The following is a 24,138-nucleotide window of genomic DNA, read 5'->3' on the forward strand; positions in this document are numbered from 1 at the left end:
AGAGCAGTCGTGCCTTTAGCCCATAGCCGACACTACCGAGATTTAAGTTTATTATAGAACAAACGCTTCTCTGGAAAAGCATGTGCTGAGTATACGGTGAACCGCTTTTGGTTTAAATATTTATTACTATTAGCCTAACCACTGTTGTATATGCATGGTTTTTAAAGCCTAAATGATATCTAGAAACAACGAGATTAAAAAAAGAACATTTTTTGTAACTTGTTTGATGGGAAACGAAATTGTAAAACTAAATAACCTAAAACTTTTATTGGTTTTAACGCAACTACGTCAATCGACCAATGCAAGTGTTCACTATTTGACGTTTGAGCGGTGCCCTGTCATTTTATGTGGCATGGTAACGAGTTATTATAGTGGGTTTTCTGCGCTCGTGTACATACACGTTATATGCCACCAACACTACTTTAAGAGTGCTGGTGGAAAATATAAACAAAGATCAGCTGTTCCCAGCAAAATCGAACGGCAACCAGCAAATTTGCGCACGTGACACCACTCGGCGAGAGCTAAATGGCAACCGCTCAAACGTCAATTCAGTGAACTCGTGTAAAGGCCTTCTCATGTGACAGGTCTGTGTTTGCATTTGTTTACATCGGTGGAAGACCGATATACACGGGGCTGTCATTTTCACAGAAGAAACTGTCAAAGTGCTTTCAGATCAGCTGATTTGAAACGTCTCATGAAAAGGCCTATGAACCAGGTAAACCACCTGTGTATAACACGACACCGCTCAAACGTCAAATAGTAAACTCGTTGGTCCATACACCAATGTGGAACGATCTTTGATTCTGCGTAGGGGAAGATGGGATAATGTGCGTTCTCAAGGAAAACTCAATTTTAATTATGTTATTTTTTTCGCAAAACTTTATTCTAATTGTGATTATGGGGGTAGTCGCAAATTCTTAAAACAGTTCATTGGTTTGAGGCAATCATATCTAAGAAATCAAACTGAAAAGAAATGATATCATAGTCAACGATTTTAGAAACAGCGGGGTATAACGCGACCACTTAGTTTCCAAACGGACTTTGTATGGCAAAATCAAGCTATTTTTCAAATTCTAATGTGTGCGGTAGATACTATGGAATTCTTGTCTCGTTTGAGTTAGGGGTTTTGTGACAATCGTTAGGTGTGATCCATTTTGTCAAACGTCATTTTCTCCCAAGGTTGTCAAAAATCGTTTTCTGATATGTTTTTTATGTGAAAATTGAGAATTGTTTATATGTGAGAGTGGTGTTGAAATTTATAGTGATATCGTATGAAATGATCGAATTGGACTAAAAATACCTAGTATCTTGAAGATAATGCAGTGGCCCGTTTTATTCCCGACGGCGCATTTTACACCTAGGGTTTCATTGCTAGTAATAGATCCCTCAGTAGCTAAAATTTATTCTTGACGCGTTTCCGCAATGATACATCTGACGGATATATGTTTTGGACAGCCCAACAAAAAGTTCTATGTCTTTACTTATTAGTACGGCTTTAAAAACATACAAAATTATTCAATTTTTCTAGGGAACATTTTGAAAGCTATGCCTTTTATGGACCCCCGCATGTGTCAAAAATAAAAATGTTTACAAAGTTTAACGTTTCCTATTATGGACCCTCCTCCTCGCTATACATGTTATCCAGCGCACTGTCGACGTGTCAGTTATGGACCGACCTGGAATAGGTTTCCTAAAGCCCTGTTTCATTTTTAGCACCAAACGCAAATATGGACCATTTTTTTAAATAAAGTGTGATGCTGTTATCTAAGCGGGAAAATTTGCCGAAGTAGCAAGAATACGCTCTGTCGTGTTATTTAATAAGAACAAGTTTTTATTGAACATTTTAGGCCCCTTTTGTTAATTATGGACCCTCTTGTGAGGTTTTCATTTTTCAAAACGGTTTCAAATATTTTATATTTATTATATTTATACATTTAATTTATATATATACTTATTTATATATATTTATATTTTTGTATTTTATACATCGCAGGGTGAAATGTTTTGCCTAAAACTGCTACCTAACAATGCAAACGAAAGTGGTCCCTGGTGGATTTTTATAGGAGTAAGGCTTGCTTTGAGTGTAAATTTCATGTTTTACTGTAGGGTTCCATAATACGCAAATGACCATAACCGGCATTGACTCTTTAGCTCCCATAATTTGAAACTCATAAATTGAGTACCCGTAATCCGGGGTAACATTGAATCATTTTTCTGAATGTTTTGTTTAATATTCGGTTGAAAATGCAAATGTCGCAAATTTTATATTTTTTGAACAAGTACTCCCACCCATAGCTCGAGACTATATACTGTATTTTGCTAATTGAAAGATTTATGGCATGTTAAAAAAATGTTTTAGGCGATTTTTTTATTTTTTACTGAATATGGGGTAACATTGATCACCTATGTATAATAACGTTCGGTAATAATGAAATGACGTTACTTACTAAAATCATGGCACCCTGAATCCGAATATGAAGGCCAAAAGCTTACAAGTCACTACTTTTTTAGTTATTTTAAAATTAAAATCACCTTGAACCACGGAAAACGCCGCTTTGAGAACCATAGGAAAGGCTAATGAAATCCAATTTTCATAGCTACCTCGATGTTCCTTGATCGTAGTTGCACTGATTATGTGTTCTGTAACTCGATACCTCCCTCCTCGATGGGTTCCTTCAATATCGAGTATTAAGAGTTTGACTTTATATAATATTGAACGCCTATATGCTTAACGTTCGTTCATTTGATTATTTTTTTCGAAAGTTACTAATTTGTATTAAAAGAAAACGAATGACCTGGTCTAAATTAAAAGTCAAATATGAGAATCAATCGATATTGATTTAAATTAATGTTTTTATACAAATTCTTTATAGACTATCATATTGGTTTGTCATGCTGGTTTCAACTTTAAAACATCTCTGTAGATGATTTTTTCAATAAATTCTGTACTTGGATGCATTCACAACTGATCTACGCGTCTATCAACATCTCGCAATCCAGTTCCAACTGCAATGAGTTGTAGCAGTAGTTTGATTTAGATTTTATGTTTACATACCCATTATTAAAGTTACCCAAAAGCGAATGTCAACTTTTGATTATATGAAAAGATCTAGAAGCATTCAAATCCAATTTTTCAACTGCGATCGATAACTAAGACCCAGTACTTGTTTTACAAATACAGCATTGCACAAATATGAGATTTTTGTTTCAAAAAATTGTTACCCCGTTTTACGGTACTCTGTTTTAGCAGTTCAGTCCAAAATGGATACTACCGAAATAGCCCTACTTGGAAATCGCGTATTGTAACTTTTATTTCAAACAAAGCAATAACAAAAACAGTGCCAGTGGCAAAGTAATCGACAAAAATATGTATAAAACAATTTTCCCCTATATTTTGTTTACCCTTTTAGGATTTTTTGCTACAATATGGTATGGAATTCCATATGATAATTACATATACATACTCTCACGTATTTTAGGATCTGCCGCGGACGGAGACGATGAAAGCAGTGCTTCAAAGCGTAGGAGATCGAGAACAAATTTCAACTCATGGCAACTAGAAGAATTAGAACGAGCATTTGCCGCAAGTCATTACCCAGACGTGTTTATGCGAGAAGCTTTAGCGATGCGACTGGACCTTAAGGAAAGCAGAGTGGCGGTAAGATATAGTTTTATTGTTTATACTGTTTCAAAACATGAAGTTTTGATTTATGTGGCAAATTAAACAAATAAATTGCCATATAACATGGCAAACTTGCGAGCAAGTTGGTTGAAATAGTCAAATTTTTCGTTTTCAACAGCCAATATCTCAAAAACGAGAGTTGGCTGAAATAGTCAAATGTTTCGTTTTCAACAGCCAATATCTCAAAAACTAGACGTGCTATGATATTTTGAAAAACGGCAATGGATTCAGCAACCCTTAGTTAAGTAAATAGCGGTATTTTTGGCGCCCGAGACAAAAATATGTTCCGCGGTGTTTATCAAACCTGAAAATATACTTCTGAACAAATCATAACATCGCAAAGTAATTCCTGAAATCTTTGAATGAATTCAATGGAGAACTTCTTAAGGATCGTCTACAATATTTCTAAATAATGCAAGCAATGGTTAAATGGCTTTACAGATGAGGAAAAGGGATCGTCGTAATAAGGAAAGTCACTATAGGGAATAGTTATAATTAATTCTGATGAATTGGCAAAAAACCGCAGCTGTCTAGGACGACTTTTACGAATTGATCATTTTCACGAATATTCCGGATTTTCCGGAGAACTAGGTTACCTACCATCGGAGCCAAGTTATTCCCGAGATGTGTGTAATCATCTTCTCACTGAACGGCACCTCTCTGATAAGATTTAGGTGGTAACTGGGCGACGAATCCATTTAACACTTCAGTTGTCGCGCTGTTGTATTTTGTACAACACTAGTGAAAAAAGCTCGCTTTTCGTTCACAACAGCAGCGTGGTGGTCCTGACGGTGGAAAACCGCGCGACGACTGAAAGGTTAAGAACCAGAGCTATTTAGTCAGCTCAGCGTGAAAAACGGGAAAAAATACAGACATATTTGCATCTCCAAAAAACGGGGAGGGTTTTGGCGGGGCGGCACCAACGTTGAAAGTCCCCTTTACAAAAAGTCAAAAATCTCGAAAATCGGTTGGAGTATTGCCGAGAACGAGCATTTGGAAAATTTTAGGTTCGTCCCGGCACTTTGCGGGTTTGGTAAATATGATGCTTATTCTGTGACAGATACGCCTATTTCGTCTACGATTTACAGACTTCTTCAGTGTTTAGTGCCGAAATAGGCCTATCTGTCACGAGATAAGCAACATATTTACCAAAACGGAGAAAAAAAACTTCGCATACGATGAGAGATCTGAGCGGTATTCTGTTGAAGTTGAGATAAACCGATGTTGCGGAATAACATTGTTGCAACAAGAATAAGAGAGGACACTGTCTTGCTACTGCGTGATGGTTGTCAATAGCGAGCTATTGTTGCTTTAAGGCTGTTGAGCTTCAACTGTATTTTAGAAAATTTGGTAATTTACTTCGTTACAAATCAAATGATTGAATTATTTTGCAGTTGTCCAAGGGGTGACAATGGCCTTCCTCACCCGGCTTCTTTTGCCATACAGAGGTCTCAGTTAACAATTGCGAAAACTCTTATACAAAACTAAGAGTGGTCTTCTTTTTCTGCTTTATCTTTTTTTTTGACATTACATTGTTCATAACGATTACTCTTGATACGCAATGTCGTTGTTTGGAGTTCCTACGTTTTTGATAGTCTTATACAATAAACGGCTATACAGTATGGCCCATTAAAATTTAACTAAAAATAAAGACACATTAAACTCATAAGACACAAATGCTACCGAAACTATGACCCTAGCAAAATATTTTATTGTGAACATAAAAAACACGTGGTATAAGAACTCCTCCATCCTTTGATACTTAACAAACTAACATTTTCAACAATTAAGTGTGCTTTTCGAAGGTGGAGAGTTTATCACCAGAATATACGACAGACAAGTAACCGGATGTCGCAGCGGCATACGCGCAGCACCCCGAGGCTGCATTACCGGAAGAGGGTGAGCTGGATGAAGCCCCTCTTGAGGACTGGTGGAGAACAGTGAAGGCAGCCATCAACAATGCAGCTGAGAGCAACGTCGGATACGTGGAACGGAGTCGACGGAACGATTGGTTCGACGAGGACTGTAGGCAGATTCTGAAGAATGCAGCGCGGGTGGTCATGCTGCAGCAAGGGACTCGACAGAACGTGGAGCGTTATAGACGGAACGGGCAACAGCAGACCCGCCTCTTTCGGGAGAAAAAACGCTGCCTGGAGGAGACGGAGTGCGAGGAGATGGAACAGCTGTGCCGGTCTCAAGAAATACGTAAGTTCTATCAGAAGCTCAACGCATCCCGCAACGGCTTCGTGCCGCAAGCCGAAATATGCAGGGATAAGGATGGGAGCATTTTGACGGACGAGCGTGAGGTGATCGAAAGGTGGAAGCAGCACTTCGACGAGCACCTGAATGGCGCTGAAAGCACAGGCAATGAAAGACGGGACAACGGAGGAAATGCCTTCATCAGTACTGTGGAGGATGGAAACCAACCAGCCCCCACTTTGATGGAAGTTAAGGATGCCATACACCAGCTCAAGAACAATAAAGCTGCTGGTAAGGATGGTATCGGAGCTGAACACATAAAGATGGGCCCGGAGAGGCTGGTCATTTGTCTGCACCGGCTGATAGGCACAATTTGGGAAACAGAACAGCTACCGGAGGAGTGGAACGAAGGGGTAATATGCCCCATTTACAGAAAAGGCGACAAGTTAGATTGTAAGAACTTTCGAGCGATCACCATTGTAAATGCAGTCTACAAAGTATTATCCCAGATCATCTTCTGTCGTCTGTCACCTATAGAAAACGAGTTCGTGGAAAGTTATCAAGCCGGCTTCGTTGACGGCCGATCGACAACAGGCCAGATCTTTACCGTACGGCAAATCCTCCAAAAATGTCGTGAATACCAAGTCCCAACGCATCACCTTCTTTATCGATTTCAAGGTGGCATACGATAGTATCGATCGCCTAGAGCTATGGAAAAGCATGGACGAGAACAGCTTTCCCGGGAAGCTCACGAGACTGATAAGAGCGACGATGGAGGGTGTGCAACATTGTGTGAAGGTTTCAGGCGAACACTTCAGCTCGTGTGGATCCCGCCGGGGACTACGACAAGGTGATGGACTTTCGTGCCTGTTGTTCAATATTGCGCTAGAAGGTGCTATGCGGAGAGCCGGACTCAAAAGCCGGGGTATGATGTTTACGAGATCCAGTAAATTTGTTTACTTCGCGGATGATGTGGACATTGTCGGCCGAACATTTGAAAAGGTGGCAGACCTGTACACCCGCCTGAAACGCGAGGCAGCGAAAGTTGGACTGACGTTTAATGCGTCCAAGACAAAGAACATGCTAGCTGGTGGGGCCGAGCGTGACAGGGCTCGCCTAGGTAGCAGTGTTACGATAGACGAGAATACGTTCGAGGTGGTCGACGAGTTTGTCTACCTTGGATCCTTGGTAACGGCTGACAATAACGTTTACCGTAAAAAAACGGAGGCGCTTCATCAGTGGAAGTTGGGCCTACTATAGCCTCCACAAGAAGCTGCGGTCAAGAAAGATTCGTCCTCGCACCAAATGTACCCACGGTGTCTGTGTGGAGTAACTTTATTACAAAAAAATAGGTAAGTCTGAAATTTCGAACTAAAAACAATTAGACTTTGCTCTTTCATTTGCGACCAAAATCAAAATAATCGGTCGGGGGGTCCAGAACATTTTTTTTTATTTTGTGTGAAGTATTCATGGATATGTGTTTTTGTACCGACGCACATTGCGTTGAACGTAGATACGGGACAAACTGCAAGATCAAACCGTTTGGACACCTTGGCTTGGAAGGTAAAGTTGTTCTTGCTCAAAAGAGCTGTAATAAGCATAAATGACATATGGTATACGCACAATTGCAAAACTGTCTCAAACGTCATTTTAGTTATTGTCCACGGAAAACCTTGAAAATCGTACTTAATTTGGTCATAATGATGTAAGAAGTTATTAGGAAATATTTCTCGCAAAACTTATGATCTCGTCCTAAGGTGAAGATGCATCGATATCAAACCTCGAATTTTCAAGAGCTTGTTTATAGATTTGTATCTTGAGAACCTGACAACCTTTTACGTTGAACATTTCATTGATTAGTCGCCACCAGCGAGTGACCAGTGAGTTACCGGTTGTCTGCTTCTCTAGTCTTGTGCTTTGGAAAATTCGAGGTTTGGCTTCTATGTATATGCACCCTTAAACCATTGATAACCGAGTGTGTAGCTCGTTATTATTAAGCAGATAAACGGACCAAAATAAAAACTGTCACCGCTGGGAGACAGAGGAGGATCTTCTTTTCATCATAGCATTGTGAAATAAAGTGTAAATCCATTCGTTTGCTCAGTAATAACAAGCTATGGCTTTTAGGACGAGATCATACATTATGCGAGATTTCTCTTTTTACTCGTAGATACAAAAGTGACTTATCCGCCTTTCAAACAACACAATTTCAGTTATTCGAATTAACTAGTAGAGGGCTTCGCATGTGATAAACCTTGTTGTAAGGCATGTAATATATTTGCCCCATGGTGCTGAAAAATACGCTAATTTGGATGGTATTTGAGAAGTTTCAAATCTTATATTTTTTATGTTATTTTCTTAATGGCACAGTGCTTATGAAAAGATCAGAAACAAACATCATGAGGCTAAAATGGGTTTGGGATTTTTGTACTTGTTTGCAGGGCTATAACCCCATATTAACCCCTCTACCGGCAGCTTCATTTTTTTCAAAATTTTCAAATCGCGATAACTTTTTTGTTTCTCAATATTTTTGAAAAAAAAAATCACAACTTCTCAAAAAACTCTCTTATTTTCAGAATCTGTATAGGTTTTGAGCATTGGTCATCTATATTCGGAGATATTCCAAAATTCCTTGGGGGACCGACGCATAGCCATAACTTTCGTAATTATCTCTCATATTTTCTCATATTCGGTTATTCGCTTTTCAAAACTATACTTTGATGAAAGTCTATTGTGAAGAAATTAAACAAATCGGTGTGACTGTTTTTGAGCAATGAGCTTTTATGTTTTTGGTACCACTCTAGCCGTAACGAGATCTTGAAAACTTTTTAAAACATCATATTGAAATTTTATATGGGAAGTGTCGGTCCCCCAATGAACACCGAAATATCTTTAAAACCAGTTGACCAATGATCAATACCGACATAGATTCCAAAAGTAGAAGAGTTTTTTTGAGAAGTTGTGCAAAAAATGGTGGAAAAATATAGAGAAACAAAAAAGTTATCGCGATTCAAATATATTTTTGTGCTGAAAAAATGAAGCTGCCGGTAGAGGGGTTAAGCTAAATAATAGCAAACAAACTCATGAATATCTCTTCTGCTATCTGTCGAATTGAATTTCTCTCTTCAGCAAATTTCTTTATTATGGTTTGAAGAATGAGCTTTTACAATGGGATAATAAGTTTGTACTTACATTACAGTAAAAAGCGTGTTTGGAACATACCTCAAAATTTCTTCATAGTAATTTCCATATAAACCTACATTGTCCTTGGGCCACCTTAAATCACCACGTAGAAAGCTGCAAATTTCACAGAACACTATTTTTATAGTGAGGATGGTAAGGAACATATTAGAGATTGAATTCTCAACATTTTGTAATTTTGAACCGCCCTAATGTACATAAACACATAGATAGGCAAATTCAAACATATGAGCAAGTCTCTCGAAATCAAACAAACAAAAAATTACTCTGGACCCCCCGACCGATTATTTTGGTTTTATCAGGAAATGAACGCGAGAAACCTAGACTTTATTGTGGAGAAGTTTCAGACTTACCTATTTTTTTATAATAAACTTGTTCTACGAAACACACCGTGTACCATGTACAAAACGCTCATAACGCCGGTAGTCCTCTACAGGAGTGAAACCTGGACGCGCTCGAGAAGGACTTGTAAGCACTTGAAGTCTTAGAACGTGGTGCTTAGGACAATCTTTGGCGGCGTGCAGGAAAACGGTATGTGGCGGCGAAGGATGAACCACGAGCTCGCCCAACTCTACGGCGAACCCAGTATGGCGGCATCCACAAATTACGTAACGCTTGAAGGGGGGAGGGGTAGGCTCAAGCGTTACGACTCATACAAAAATTTTGAAATTTTCGTACAGAAAGCGTTACGGAGGGGGGGAGGGGGTGAAAAAAAATCAATTTTAGCGTTACGTAATAAATGGATGCCGCCTATCCAGAAGGTGGCCAAAGCTAGAAGGATACGATGGGCAGGGCATGTTGCAAGAATGCCGGACAGCAATCCTACAAAGATGGTGTTCGCTTCGGATCCGGTTGGTACAAGAGGGCGTGGAGCGCAGCGAGCTAGGTGAGCGGATAAAGTGCGTATCGATTTGGCGAGCGTGGGGCAGAACCGAGGATGGAGAGATGCGGCCACGAACCGAGTATTGTGGCGTGAAATTGTTAATTCAGTGTTATCTGTTTAGATGTTAACTAAATAAATGAAATAGCAAAGTTATATAAGTATAAACTACGGTCATCAGAAATTACATACACGCATAAAAACAATGAAAATGTCGATTGTGTATGCTAAATTCACGTTCAAAACATTTTCGCATTTATTATGGTTTTCGTAGTTCTTATAGGTTTTTCAAAGTAGAACAAAACTTCGATTCAACTCTGTGTTATCTAATAAAAATATGTTCTGTGACGTGATTGTGCAAAGACAGGTTATACAGGGGATAGGCAAAATTTTTGCCTAAATTCAAATGCTTATAAATTTTTGAAAAAAATGATGATATTGGATGTACCCGAAAGCAGTCAACGGCAAATTTGGTCTAGTTTCAGGGACTTGCTTGGCCATGCATATTGGCTACCGGACACTAAAGATGTTCCGGATTTTCCAAGGTCATGTCCAAATTTCATTTTTTTCTTCCGCTTGTATTTGTGTGTGTCCATAGGGCACATGGAACGTACTGTTCAGTATGCATGGTAGACGTTGATTCTAAAACTGCTTCCGGAAGCATGAATTTTAAAAATATTCAAATTCGTTACCCATATTGATATGATTCCATACATGTATGAAATTGACCACTTCCATCAGGGTATCTCGAACTTGCTACTGCTATATAGTGGTCATGGCAGCCGGTGGTTCTGGAAGTTCTTTCGGAAGCATCTAGAAGAATGTGGGCTTCGTAGCCGTGCGGTTAGCGGTGTCAGTCGTTTAGGCGTATTGTGCTATGGAGTGTAGGTTCGATTCCCGCCCCAGTCGAAGAAAACTTTTCGTCAAAACGAAAAATGCTTCACTGGTCGTTCTGTGTGTCCGTTGTCTAATGTTAGTTATGTTCAGTCTGTGCAGCCTATGGCTGAAGACGGTGTAAATTGTCTTTTAAAGATGATGCTTCTAAATCTAAATTTTGTTATTTCATGCTCATATTTATGTAAATCCGGACATATTTTGTAACGGTCACATCCCTTCGGAACCTACTATGGAGTGGTCAGTACGTCTAATGGTTCTGAATATGCTACCAGAAGCATCATCTTGAAATTTGATGCTCATTTGGATATAGCTCCGGATAATATTTACATGGTTGGAAAAACAAACATGGCTGACCATATTTTCCGGAACCTGTTTTATAGAAATGGTCATATTTCTGAAGATTTTCAACAAATCTTAATGCGTCCGGCATATTTAACTTCCTATTAGTTCTAGTTTCTTGGAAAATTGTAAACATCTATACAACTTTACACCACACAAAAATATGCATGGCCGAGCAAGTTCCTGAAACTAGACTAAATTTGCCGTCGATTCATCTAATTTCATCAATTTTTCATAAAGTTAGGATGAAATTGGGAAAAATTTTGCCTATTTCAATCATTTTGCCTATCCTCTGTATTATTTTTTTCTTGCGAATTTTCGTAATTATGTTTAGTTTAATATAGGAAATAATCTGTTTAAAAAGGTAACTTAGGTTAATATAAAAAATTAGGTTTGATATAGCACAAAAAATAACATTTGCCGGAAAATTGAATATTCTACAGTGAAGTTTTTTGTATTTTTTTTTAAAGAAAGTAACAACTGCAGTTTTGTATTATTATTTAAGAAAGATATCAAGTATGTGACAAGAATGTTTACTTTATAAAATTCCAATAAGAATTTCCAAAACACATATTCTGAAAAAAAAAAACAATGCTGGTTATAATGCAAATCAGTTTAATCAATCTTTGAAATGCTGCCATGATCAACTTTTACGCTTAAAAGTTTTGTTTTTTTGCTCATAAATTATGTTTTGATTGATTTAAAAATATGTTCTATTGTTCCTTGCGTCGCCTTGAGTTCATACATGCCGATAAATGGAAAGGAAATGATTATATGATAATGAATTATAACTACCGTCGGATTTGAAATTAGAATTGATTATTTTATTTCAATAAAACATTAGTAGACAAATAATCTATATTTTCATATCACTACCAATAATAGTGATACTTTTATATTTACTATCCAAATATGCATTGCTGAATTTTAGAATCCTCAAAACATTATTTGATATGTATATATTCATGTATTATGTTATCTAACCTAATTTAAATTTCCATTTATTTCCTCAACATCGAGATGCAAAGCAAATTTTTGTCACCCGCCTGGCAAGCAATATCATACTGGTATCAAACTCTATGTTTCTTCTTAAGCTAACCTCAAATGTACAATAAATTATTCAACGTTCAGTGCAAAAGAGGGTGCCATGGCGTGATATGCTTCAGAGGCTATTTGTTCACAATCGGTAGCGGCGGTGTACAAAACTGCCTTTGTCTGCTTGGTGTGAAGATTTTTCTAAATCAAGGGGAGCAAGCAAGCTAAATGTTTTCGAACGAGGGGTGCGGTTTCATCTGCACCACCTATCATTCCGCAATGTAAAGCAACAATAAAATCTGTCGTTTTCTGGGTTGGTGGTAAAGTCAAAATCCTTACGCCAGAAAATGTAATAATCCAGCATAACAACAATATTATTATTACTTAAATCCCAATTGACGTAGTTTCCCTTCGTAATTTTCATTTTCGGTTTTTCGAAGAGGCCCATGCGTATAAACATGATGATCTTGACTGAAAAGATCATTATTACGCTCCTTCTGTTGCGTTTAGTTTACTTATTCCTCATAACTCGCGAGTCGATTATGTTGGTAGAAACAGCATTCACGTATGTTGCAGTTTCTCCTTCCTTTTGGTGTTCTCGACCCATCATCTTGCTAAAACCGTAGGGAATAATGGCCAGCAACCTGCTTTGTGGCGTTTGATAGCAGTGTAGTGGCGAAGCCAAATTGGATAAAGAGGCGAGCGGCAAAAATCACAACATAATGTGCCAAAAATCTGTTCAAATTAAATTAAATACGTGAAACAAATTTTCTTTATGGTGATTTATTGGAGGTGATAAACCATGCATAGAGTAATTTTTATTCATTGAAGGCATTCTTTATGTGGTTTCTTGAGCCATATTTTCCAATTTACCGCTCATACTATACTGAATAATGGCCAAATAGAGATACGGTTGATTAAGACTTGGTATATGTTAACAATTTAGAAAGTATAGTATCCAAAGCTGCTTACATTTCATTATCTCTAAGATAATATCTGCCAATGGGTTGGCCAATGTAATAGAAGCAAAATTTTAGAGAAAACTTTCAATGGATTTGTTTTTCTAGAGATATTAAGGGCATAATTGACACATTAAGCAAATTCTTATTTCAAGATCATAAAATGGCAATATTTTTTAGTTGAGCCCGGCTAATTTTAGAAAAAAACGGCGTAGAAAGTTGGATCGAAAACAAGGCTGGAACAACGGTATCGGGACAAAATGACCACTTTCGTTGAGTTTTGTGATTTCAAATATTACATTATTGTGTGTCAATCGATCTGATATGTAAAAGGGCTCCCCCGATATTATACTAAGAAGCAAAAACTTATCAGGATTCGTTATTTTGCTCAAACTTTTTTTTTCAATTCTTTATTAAGATAGGTGTACCAGTTATGGATATAGTGGTTCCTTATTTCGCCATGAGTGATTATTTTAATGTCTTCTAATTTTGAAAATTTGTGTGTGTTGTAGTTAGTAAGATTTAAGATATATCTTGATGTTAAAACATCCAAAAAGATTTAAAATGTGTAAGTTATCAAAATTTCACGTATGGCCAAATAGGGAACCACTATGGCCATAACTGGAACACTTTCCCTAGTATCATTCCAAATATTACATTCATTGATTATATCTAGGTGTTTTGTATTAGAAAACACTATCATCCCAATTCGGTATAACTAAATTTAGCATTTCATTTGACGTAGCAGTTCAGATTTTTTACAGGTGAGTTGATTTCACCTGTTTATAAGATTTGCTCAAAAGTTGATTCTTCCACCACCTTGCTTTTATACCAACTTGAAGCTGAAACAACTTAAAATCAAATTTCATAAAACAATTGAAGCAAAAATTATCTTATACCGTCAAATAATATTTAATGCCGGCTTCGTTGACGGTCGATCGACATCGGACCAGATCTTTACTGTACGACAAATCCTGCAAAAATGTCGTGAATACCAGGTCCCAACGCATCACCTTTTCATCGATTTCAACTATAGGATCGACCGCGGCGAGCTATGGAAATAATAGTTTTCCCGGGAAGCTCACGAGACTGACAAGAGCGATGATGGAGGGTGTGCAAAATTGTGTAAAGGTTTTCGGCGAACAACACAGCTCGTTTGAATCCCACCGGGGACTACGACAAGGTGATGGATCTTCGTGCCTGTTGTTCAATATTGCGCTAGGTACGCTGGGGTACGATTTTTAAGAGATCCAGTTATTTTGTTTGCTTCGCGGATGATATGGATGTTTTCGGCCAAACATTTGAAAAGGTGGCAGACCTGTACACACGCCTGAAACGCGAGGCAGCAAAAGTTGGACTGGTAGTGAATGCGTCCAAGTCAAAATACATTCTAGTAGGTGGAGCCGAACGCGACAGGGCTCACCTAGGTAGCAATGTTACAATAGATACGTTCTAGATAGTCGACGAGTTCGTCTACCTTTGATCCTTGTTGACGGCTGATAATAAAGTTAGCCGGTTGGGAGGTGCTTCATCAGTGGTAATCGGGCCTACTATGGACTCCGCAAGATTTACACCCGCACCAAATGTACCATGTACAAAACGCTCATAAGACCGGTAGTCCTCTAGAGCCCTAAAACGTGGACGATTCGCGAAGAGAACCTGCAAGTACTTGGAGTCTTCGAATGTGGCCAAAGATGGAAGGATACAATGGGCAGGGCATGTTGCAAGAATACCGGACAGTAACTATGCAAAGATGGATGCTTGGATCCGGTGGCACAAGAAGGCATGGATCGCTGCGAGCGATGTGGGCGACCCAGGTGACTCAAATGCGCAGAGATTTGGCAAGCGTGGGGTAGAATCGAGGGTTGAGAGATGCGGCCACGAACCGAGTATTGTGGCGAGAAATTGTTGATTCAGTGTTATCTGTTTAGATATTAACTACATAAATGAAATGAATTTCATGCAGCGTATGAGACCGTTCCCTAATAGGCCAATTTCTCACAAGCTAGAAAACTTGGGTGCCAAACTTAAGAATTATCAAAAAGCAACTCTGCCATTGCCATGCGTAATTATTTTTTTTCTTACAACAGCTTTGTGGGAATTGTATTTGATGTGCAAAAAATAAGATTTAAAGTTAACCTTTATTAACGAGAGTTCAAATTAAAAATTCAATAATTTGCGCATGCGCAGAGATGGTTTTTCAGATGAATTTGCATTTTTTTAAATGCAAGTGTAGAAATTGAACACATATATTTTTTATGAATGGTTCCAAAATGTATATTTATTTTTGAAATTTGAAAAAAAAATCAATAACCCTCGAGCTTATCTGTGTTTTCCAATGGACCGATGCACGAGTTCATTATTTGACGTTTGAGCGGTGCCGTTCTATTTACGTGACCATAGAAAATAATGAATTTGGCTCCACTCAAACGTCAAATTAGTGAACCCGTGCATAGGTCCATGCTTCAAAATTAGTGCATGGTCTGCTTTGATAAGAAAGAGTGTTTTTCAATAGCCAAAGTAATCCAGTGCGTTTTTTCGCGTCTACGGAGTGATATTTTTATTGATTAGTGCACATTTTTCTAAGCAGTGCTTAGAATAAAATTGTTTTGTATAACAAATTGAAAATGTTAGTAGATAGGTTAGAGTGAAACGTCCTAGAAGGCCCCACGAACGCAGCCAACAGATCACAACCCTATGGAAAGATATTAATCCCTCTAACGGCAGCTTCATATTTTACCGCAATAAAAATATTCAATAATAATATTTTCGATAACTTTTTTGTTTCTCGATATTTTCGCACCATTATTTCACAAGTTCTCAAAAAACTCTTCTAGCAATATTGTCCATTGGCCAACTGGATCCTGAGTTATACCGAAAATTAAGAAAGTATCTCAGGCTAAATCATTTTTATCGTATGCGGATATTCACTCTTCATAACAATACATTAATGAGAGTATGTTGTGAAAAAATTAAGCAATTTGGTGCAGCCGTCTTTGAGTAATGAGCATTCATGTGTTTGGTACCACGCTGGACAAATAAATATCTCAAAAACTTCAAAAAACATCATATCGGAATTTTCAGAAATCTCCTAGAATATTTAACCGATTGGTATGATTTTTTCAGAGATGGTCCTTATCATCTAGCTTTGAGTAGCCCACATTTTATTTTGTTTTGATAAATTACCGTAAAACAAAATGGCCGCTAAAGACATTTTATATGGAGAATGTCGGACCCCCAAGGAACATCGGAATATATTCAAAACCAAATCACCTCCGACAGATATCGGCATAGATTCCTAAATAATCTCTTTTTGAGAACTTGTGAAAAAAATGTGCAAAAATATAGAGAAACAAGAAAGTTATCAAGCTTTGAATATTTTTATTGTAGTATAATTTTTATTGCCGGTAGAGGGGTTAATATTGCCGTTAGTCATCACCAGGGCTGCGCTTAAACACATGAATGGGCGAACATGGGGTTAAATGACGTTGCTATTCAGACCAAGCTGAGGGTCGTGGGTTCAAATACCACCAGTCGAGGATCTTTTCGTAAGAAATTTTTGCGACTTCCCTGAGCATAGAGTATCGTCGTACCTGCCACACGATATACACATGTAAAAATGGTCAATCTGCAAAGTGAGCACCCAGTTAATAAATTTAAAAAAAGCTCATAAAAACACTAAGCTGAGAAGCAAACTATGTCCCAGTGGGGACGTAACATTAGAATGAAAAGAGGTGGATAACGTCACGGATGTGGAAGGGTCAACAGCCAAACGACAAATCATTAGCCTGGTGATCTTCGAAGACAGCAGTTGTGCTTAACAAAATTTAAAATTTAAAGAGAGTTTGATAAAGTTCTATAAGAGTTCATGTTATGAAAATTGAAACCATTTAGAAATGGGTGGCCATGATGCGGTGATGAAGTCATGGCTGTCAACTGTCAACGGCCATATGTTCGGGGTTAACGAGCAACAGAACCAGAACAACAAATCATTAGCTTGTGGATATTTGACGATAGCAGGTGTACTTCACGAAATTCAAAAGGCCATATACTGCCGTTCTACGCTTATTTTCTCGGTGGTTCATAAGGTTTACATAGAACATTGGACAGGTAGGCATAGAAGGGCAGTATGGACCGATGCACAAGTTCACTATTTGACGTTTAAGTGGTGCCGTGTTATCTACGTGACTCTGGAAACAGTTGAATTTGGTACTGCTCATACTTCTAGTTAATAAACTCATGCATTGGTTCATAAGGACTGTTCATTTTATAAAGTGAACACCTTGTGCATTCTGCAGTCAACCCTCCATAACTCGATATTGAAGGAACCATCGAGTTAGGGAGGTATCGAGTTACAGAACACAAAACCAGTGCAACTGTGATCCTAAGGACCATCGAGTTAGCCATGAAATCCAACTTTTACAATGGTTCTCTAACTCGATATCGAGTTACGGAATATCGAGTAAGGGAGAGTTAACTGTTTATCTTCAAATTAAAAAAAATAATCGTAATCGGTTTTCTCTAAATGGTTCGAGTAATATTGTACGATGTTTCGATTATAGAAAGATACCAACATAATTAAATTTCTAACGAACAAGAAATGAAACGGTCGATTTTTGAAGGTAATCAAAATCATTGATCATTAGAAATTGTCTGAAAAATTCGACAATCTATATTTTTATTTTCAAAAAGGGCTTGTCCTTCAAATGCATAATCAATAAGAAGCCTCTCAAATAAAATAAATTAATTTTTGGAGCAATAATTTTCCAGTTATCATAACAATAATTTTCACCGATTTTTCAAGAGAAAAAACATTTTAAATTTAAAGGAAACTTCTTTTTCTTCTCGTTATCATTATCTAGTGAGGACAGAGCCTGCTTCTTAGCTTAGTGCTTAATGAGCACTTTTACAGTTTTAACTGAGAGCTTTCTTTGCCAAAGTTTTAATTTTCGCATTCGTTTATCGTGTGGCAGGTGCGATGATACTCTATGCCCAGTAAAGTCAAGGAAATTTCCATTACGACAAGATCTTGGACCGACCGGGATTCGAACCCAGACACCTTCAGCTTGGCTTTGGTTTGTAGCCGCGGACTTTAACCACTCGGCTAAGGAATGGAAGGAAACTTAAATATTTAAGATAAGATTTTATTTATATTATTATTTTACAATAATAATAATATAAATAACCTTAAAATGCGGTTAAAACTCACTGTTTTGTTGTCTATTATTCAAATATAACCCCTTTAGTAATCGAAACCAATTTTAAACAGGTTTTGTTACTTATTTTTTTATTGCTTGGAGTAAAAATATGGTTTTCAGCAAATTTAGCCATAATTGTATAAATCACTAGAGTGCTTTAGTGTCAGAGATTGGTAGAGTGCTATTGGTGGTTTTGAAGCTCTACCTTCAGTAGAATTGTAAAGGATACCAACATACAATTTATTCATAAAAGTGAGGATTTTTATTATGCGAAAAATAATGTTTACATTTGAAGAACAGCTTTTCTTAATGGGTTTTGGAGAAAATATTTATTTCTTCAGCCAGAAATATTTTGTGAATGATACACAGAAAACTGAAGGCCTGGAAGTGAGAGAGAAACTGAATAAATCAACCTCGTACTCAATTTCCACCGTGCCTAAATTCCACCATTTTATATCTTCTTTTATATCTACAGGATCTCACGGTTTTATTTTTATAATTTCATTGTGATGCCTAAACCAACGTTGACCTACTCATCATTGTAGTGGTATACATTATTTATTTATTTATTTATTTCCATACCAATACATGTAGAGTAAGGTTATTACCTTTTTTAATTCTACATTCAGAAAAAAAACAATATGTATGTGACTTACAACTATTTCAAAAACAAGTTATTACTTCTATATACAATTTAAACTACTGGTTACTTGTGTTCAACCATGAGATGCACCCCCTGCGAAACTCGTTGATAGACCGCGAAATTTTTATTTGAGCCGGAATCTGGTTCCAATAAACAATGCCACGCACGAATAAAGTATTTCTGCAGTATGAAGTTCTAACGCGCGATATACGGAAATTCCTTTCACGAATACTACGAAAAGGTTGGAGTTTTTCGTGCAAATATAGAGGTTTTGCTGTGTTGATAATTTTGTACAATGTTATGAAACAACGAAATTTTACAAAATTAGAAAAAGAGCATCCAAGAAATTGCGGTTGAAGGTGTGAAACACTAGAGTACGACGACAAATTGAATATCCATCACATTAGGGCGGTTCAAAAAAAAAAAAAAAAATGAGAATCCAATTTCCCATATGTTTCTTACCATCCTTACCATCAAAATAGCGTTCTGTGAAATTTTCAGCTTTCTAGGTGGTGATTTAAAGGTGGCCCAAAGACAATGTAGGTTTATATGGAAATTACTATGGAGATATTTTGAGATATTTTCCAAACACGCTAGTTTTGTAATATAAGTACACACTTATTATTCCATAGTAAAATCTCATTCTTAAAAACATAAAAAAAGACATTCGCTGAAGAGAGAAATTCAATCCGACGGATAGCAGAAAAGATATTAATAAGTTTGTTTGGTATTATTTAGCTTGATATGGGATTATAGCCCTGCAAACATGTACAAAAATTCCAAACAAAATTAGCTCAAAGGGATTTGTTTCTTCAGCAACATCCTTCATTAAGGTTTGAAGAATGAGTTTTTCAATAAGTAAGTGATAAGTTTATACTTACATTACAGTACTAGCGTGTTTGGAACATTTCTCAAAATTTCTCCATAGTAATTTCCATATAAACCTACATTGTCTTTGGGACACCTTTAAATCACCCCCTAGAAAGCTGAAAATTTCACAGAACACTAATTTTATGGTAAGGATGGTAAGAAGCATATGGGAGATTGGATTCTCAAACATTTTTAAAATTTGAATCGCCCTAGTGTACATATCCGTGAAAGCCATGTGTCGAATATGACAATCGATTGCGCTGGAAAACTTGTGAAACATGAACACAAGGTTTCTTACAACACATCAGAAACTTAATTGGAACAAACAAACCAACGCATAATATTGCATTCCTGTTGCATGATACATCTGGTAAAACTTGACTGCATTGCTATTTGTTGGGAAACATCATAGACACGTCTCGACAAAGTAATGGTATTTGATGTGAAACACGTAGTGAATTTTAATTTCAGTGAAACTAAGTTGAAACTATAACACTAAACTAGACAACTAAATTGGCACAAGGAAAGTTACGGGTTGCTTTAATGACATATTATAGAACCAATCTTTGGAGTTAGCATGAAGACATTTCTTAGATCATTACGAAAGATCGCCTTTAAAATGTTTCCAAGCTGACATTTCGAAATTACAAAACATTCATGCACAGAGGCAAAAATACTTAACATTTTCAGAAGGAAGAATTATGATTTTGCGACACAATGATAATTGTCGAAACTTGTAAGTTTGGACTTATGATTTTGGTGGAAAATTTCGTTACCTAATATCATAAGTCATTCTATGGATTTCTCAAATCAACGCCATGCAAATCACGTCACTTTATTGGGTGATGATTGTAAAAATGTGTCATTAATTTCAGACATATACTAAATAGATATGTTTTGATAACATGTGATTAGACTTGTGCCCATTATCGATACAGGAGCAGTTTTTCTATCAATTGGCATGAAAAACATGCCTCTTAAACAACTTATGAAACTTAAGCAAAGTACAGTATCCATTCGATTTTGGCAACATGGCCAAAAATTTCATGTTGACTAAATCGAACTGTTCCAACATAAAAAATATATAACTTATCATCGTAATAATGATCATACATCATGCATTACCTATTTCGAACAAGATAAGTCTCAAAAAGGCCCACGGAACTGTAGTATCCGAGAAATGTCCGTCGTTCACAACAGGAACCATATTGGTAGAGTGTACATGATAATTTTATATTTGCATGATATTTAAGTTATATTGAGCAATAAAGAACAAATTTAACTAATCACAGCATATCTGTAGATTCGTCTATCAGAAAATCTTTGGAACAATAAAAAAATGTGTTGTCAAAATCGAACCGTGCCAAAATCAAACAGGCACTGTACTGAAATCAAAACTTGATAGGGGTGACCGGGGCAATATGGGCCGCCTAAGGAAAACGTCATGGAATGCATAGAAAAACAGCAATTATGGTTTAAATGCAAGTGACTTGTACTAAAAAATGTTATCTTCCATGTTACGTCGATAATTAATGTTAACATCAACTTGCAAATTATTTGAGGAACTTTTTAGAAAACCATGTTTTTTTACGTGGTCACCAACCATATGGGGCATTATGAGCCACCCTACGGGGCAGTATGAGCCACCTCATTCAATCGAATGTTTTTTATTTAAAACAGTATAGAGAAGAGTTAGTGATGAAGAGTACATTATTGGAAAGGAAATTGTATTAACTTTGAAATTATTGATTCTAGCGGCTTATTTTTTAAAGATACATAATACATAGTAAACAGACCATGTTATATACTCGTACTAAATTGCGATACTTGGTTCAACTTATTTTCTAGCAAAGTGTTCCACTTGTAATGGTGCATAAAGATGACTATGCAGTAAAAAAATAATCTGGTATACTTAGGCAATGCATTTTTATTTTAAAAACATCATTTGTTTTGCTTAAATCTATGTGGCTCATTTTGCCCTGCCCTTTCATCTTGAAAATAATATATTGTTTTTCAATAAATTTGTTTACGAACAAATCTAATTTCTCTCACGAACTGTTTATTATGATCAGAAGTTTCAATGGATTGGTAAAAATTACCAGAATTATAAATATAATTGTCTTATAGGCTTAAATAAAAACTGCCAAAATTATAAGCTTTTCATGACGAACGACAAATTTGTACATTTTTGTAAATATCTTGAGTGTTCAAACGAATATTCTTACGGTTTTTATTTGAGGCATCCTTTAGTAGATCATAATGACACTAGACATTAAAACACTGTTTTTGAGGTCAAAACCGGGGTGGCTCATATTGCCCCGTATGTTCATATTGCCCCCATTGCCCCTATTGATTTCATTGATATAAGCGATGAAAGTTCTAGAAATAATATAAAAATTGTATTCATGTTATTTCTGAACCATATCAAATAGATATTTGTAGACCTAATAAATATTTTGCTGTTCTTGATCAGATCATACAAAAGCTCAATATGGTATACTTATTCACATAAAAGTTTTCTATTACTTTCGCCTGTTGGGAATGTGTTTCGTGACTGCTGTGTAGCCTCAAATGCATTCATTTACGTTATATAATGTATATTACATATATTACGTAAAAATAGTTTATATAAACGGAGATGACATTCTTCAAATACAAATTAGATAAAACAGTTCTAATTTCTAACTTTCTAGCCATAATAATAAAATTAGTAAGTACTTACTAGTGATAATAATAAATTAGTTGAATTTTGTAATAAATTTTTTAGTTCTAAAATTCTAATCTGATCAATGAAGATGAGGTACACCCTTTTATTATAAGGGTAGGATCCATCAATAATTTTGGAATTCTCAAAATCAAGAAAGTTTACCGTTTTGAATCATATTCTAAACACTTAAATGTAGTTAAAATGCATGAATTATCTGAAATTTATGGATTTTTTTCTGTAGGACTGAACTGTATTGTTGGGTATGCTGATAAAATATTGATAAACCATTTCTACTCTGAGTTTACTATGAAAGGGTATGACATTTTGATTCAAATGCCGAATACTGTGCCCATTTTATCTCATATTCCGAACATAGAACAATTTTATTCAGACGAATAATTTCACTCGAAAACTTATCGAACCTAGTTTAACTGACCTCGAACTAAGGAATCAGCATAACTTCCAAGGTTTAAAATAACTTTCCGTGTCACTTTTTTCACTACTCTCCGCGAACGACGTGCCACACAAAATTGAATCTAATCGCATCGCCAGCCGTGATCTTTGATCGTGATCAAAGCATCAAATTCAGTAAAACATTTCAACAAAATCGTCATACAAAATTGAATGTTTGGAACTTGGGACGAAACCATACATAAACTTCACTTGTTTATTGTAATCTTTTCTCTAAGTTCTATTTTGAATGCCTAAAAGTATCTTTAAAATATCTTTCCTGATAAATTTGCTTTCTTTGTCATTGCTACTGAAAGTATCTTTGCCAAAGTTGCAATTTTTGCAATATTATATAATTATCGTGAAGCAGACACGTTAATGCTTTATGTCCAGTTAAATCGAGAGAATTCCCAACAGAAAAATATATTGTATTTTTGAGCTTTATTTTGATAGTGAATGTGAGAAGATTTCAAAATTTTCAAATCATATCGGTATATAAAAAACGAAACAGTGTAATGGTATAACGACAAGATATCGTTATACTTAACGCCTTAATATTGACCGTCGGTTTATGACACAAAGTTAATATTATTGAAATTTTATTTGATTCTTCAAATCCACCATATATCATGCACTGTCACTGAAGCCGCACTAGTGGTCAGTTCGGAGGCGATAAAACTCCCTTGCCGAACACTTCTCAACATCATTTATTTAAAGCTCTTTCATCTATCGTGTTCTCCCGATTCTTAGTTCTTCTTTCAGAGACCCCTTCGTTTTCTATTTCCAATATTAGATACGCACATTGAACTACCTGTGGAGAAATGAACCAAGCCTCTGGTTCCCTGCTGTTTTTTCCACATTCGCTTAATCTAAAATATCCTAATTTATACCCGCCGAGAGGTGAAAAAAGCAATTAAGGTTGCGCGGTTAGTTAAGGAGAGGAAAAAAATGTTCACAATTCCTTCATTGATTCACTATTCCATTAAATCCTATTGAAGTTCATTTACACCTTACTCTGCTTTATCTACTCCTTCACAATCGAGTTTTTCAATTTATTCCCTTTATTCAGATGTTCCGA

At 36.5% G+C, this 24,138-nt stretch overlaps 1 protein-coding gene across 1 annotated transcript in view; it reads left to right on the plus strand.

Moving 5' to 3' along the window:
- LOC5568992 (homeobox protein unc-4) overlaps positions 1–24,138 on the plus strand; it is a 129,040-nt gene that overhangs the window by 93,208 nt on the left and 11,694 nt on the right. The window contains exon 2 of the mRNA XM_021851739.1: positions 3,480–3,658. Coding sequence (XP_021707431.1) covers positions 3,480–3,658 — 179 coding nt within the window. The remainder of the gene's footprint in view (positions 1–3,479; positions 3,659–24,138) is intronic.

The sequence above is a fragment of the Aedes aegypti genome, chromosome 3, assembly GCF_002204515.2.
Source record: "Aedes aegypti strain LVP_AGWG chromosome 3, AaegL5.0 Primary Assembly, whole genome shotgun sequence".
NCBI lineage: Eukaryota > Metazoa > Arthropoda > Insecta > Diptera > Culicidae > Aedes > Aedes aegypti.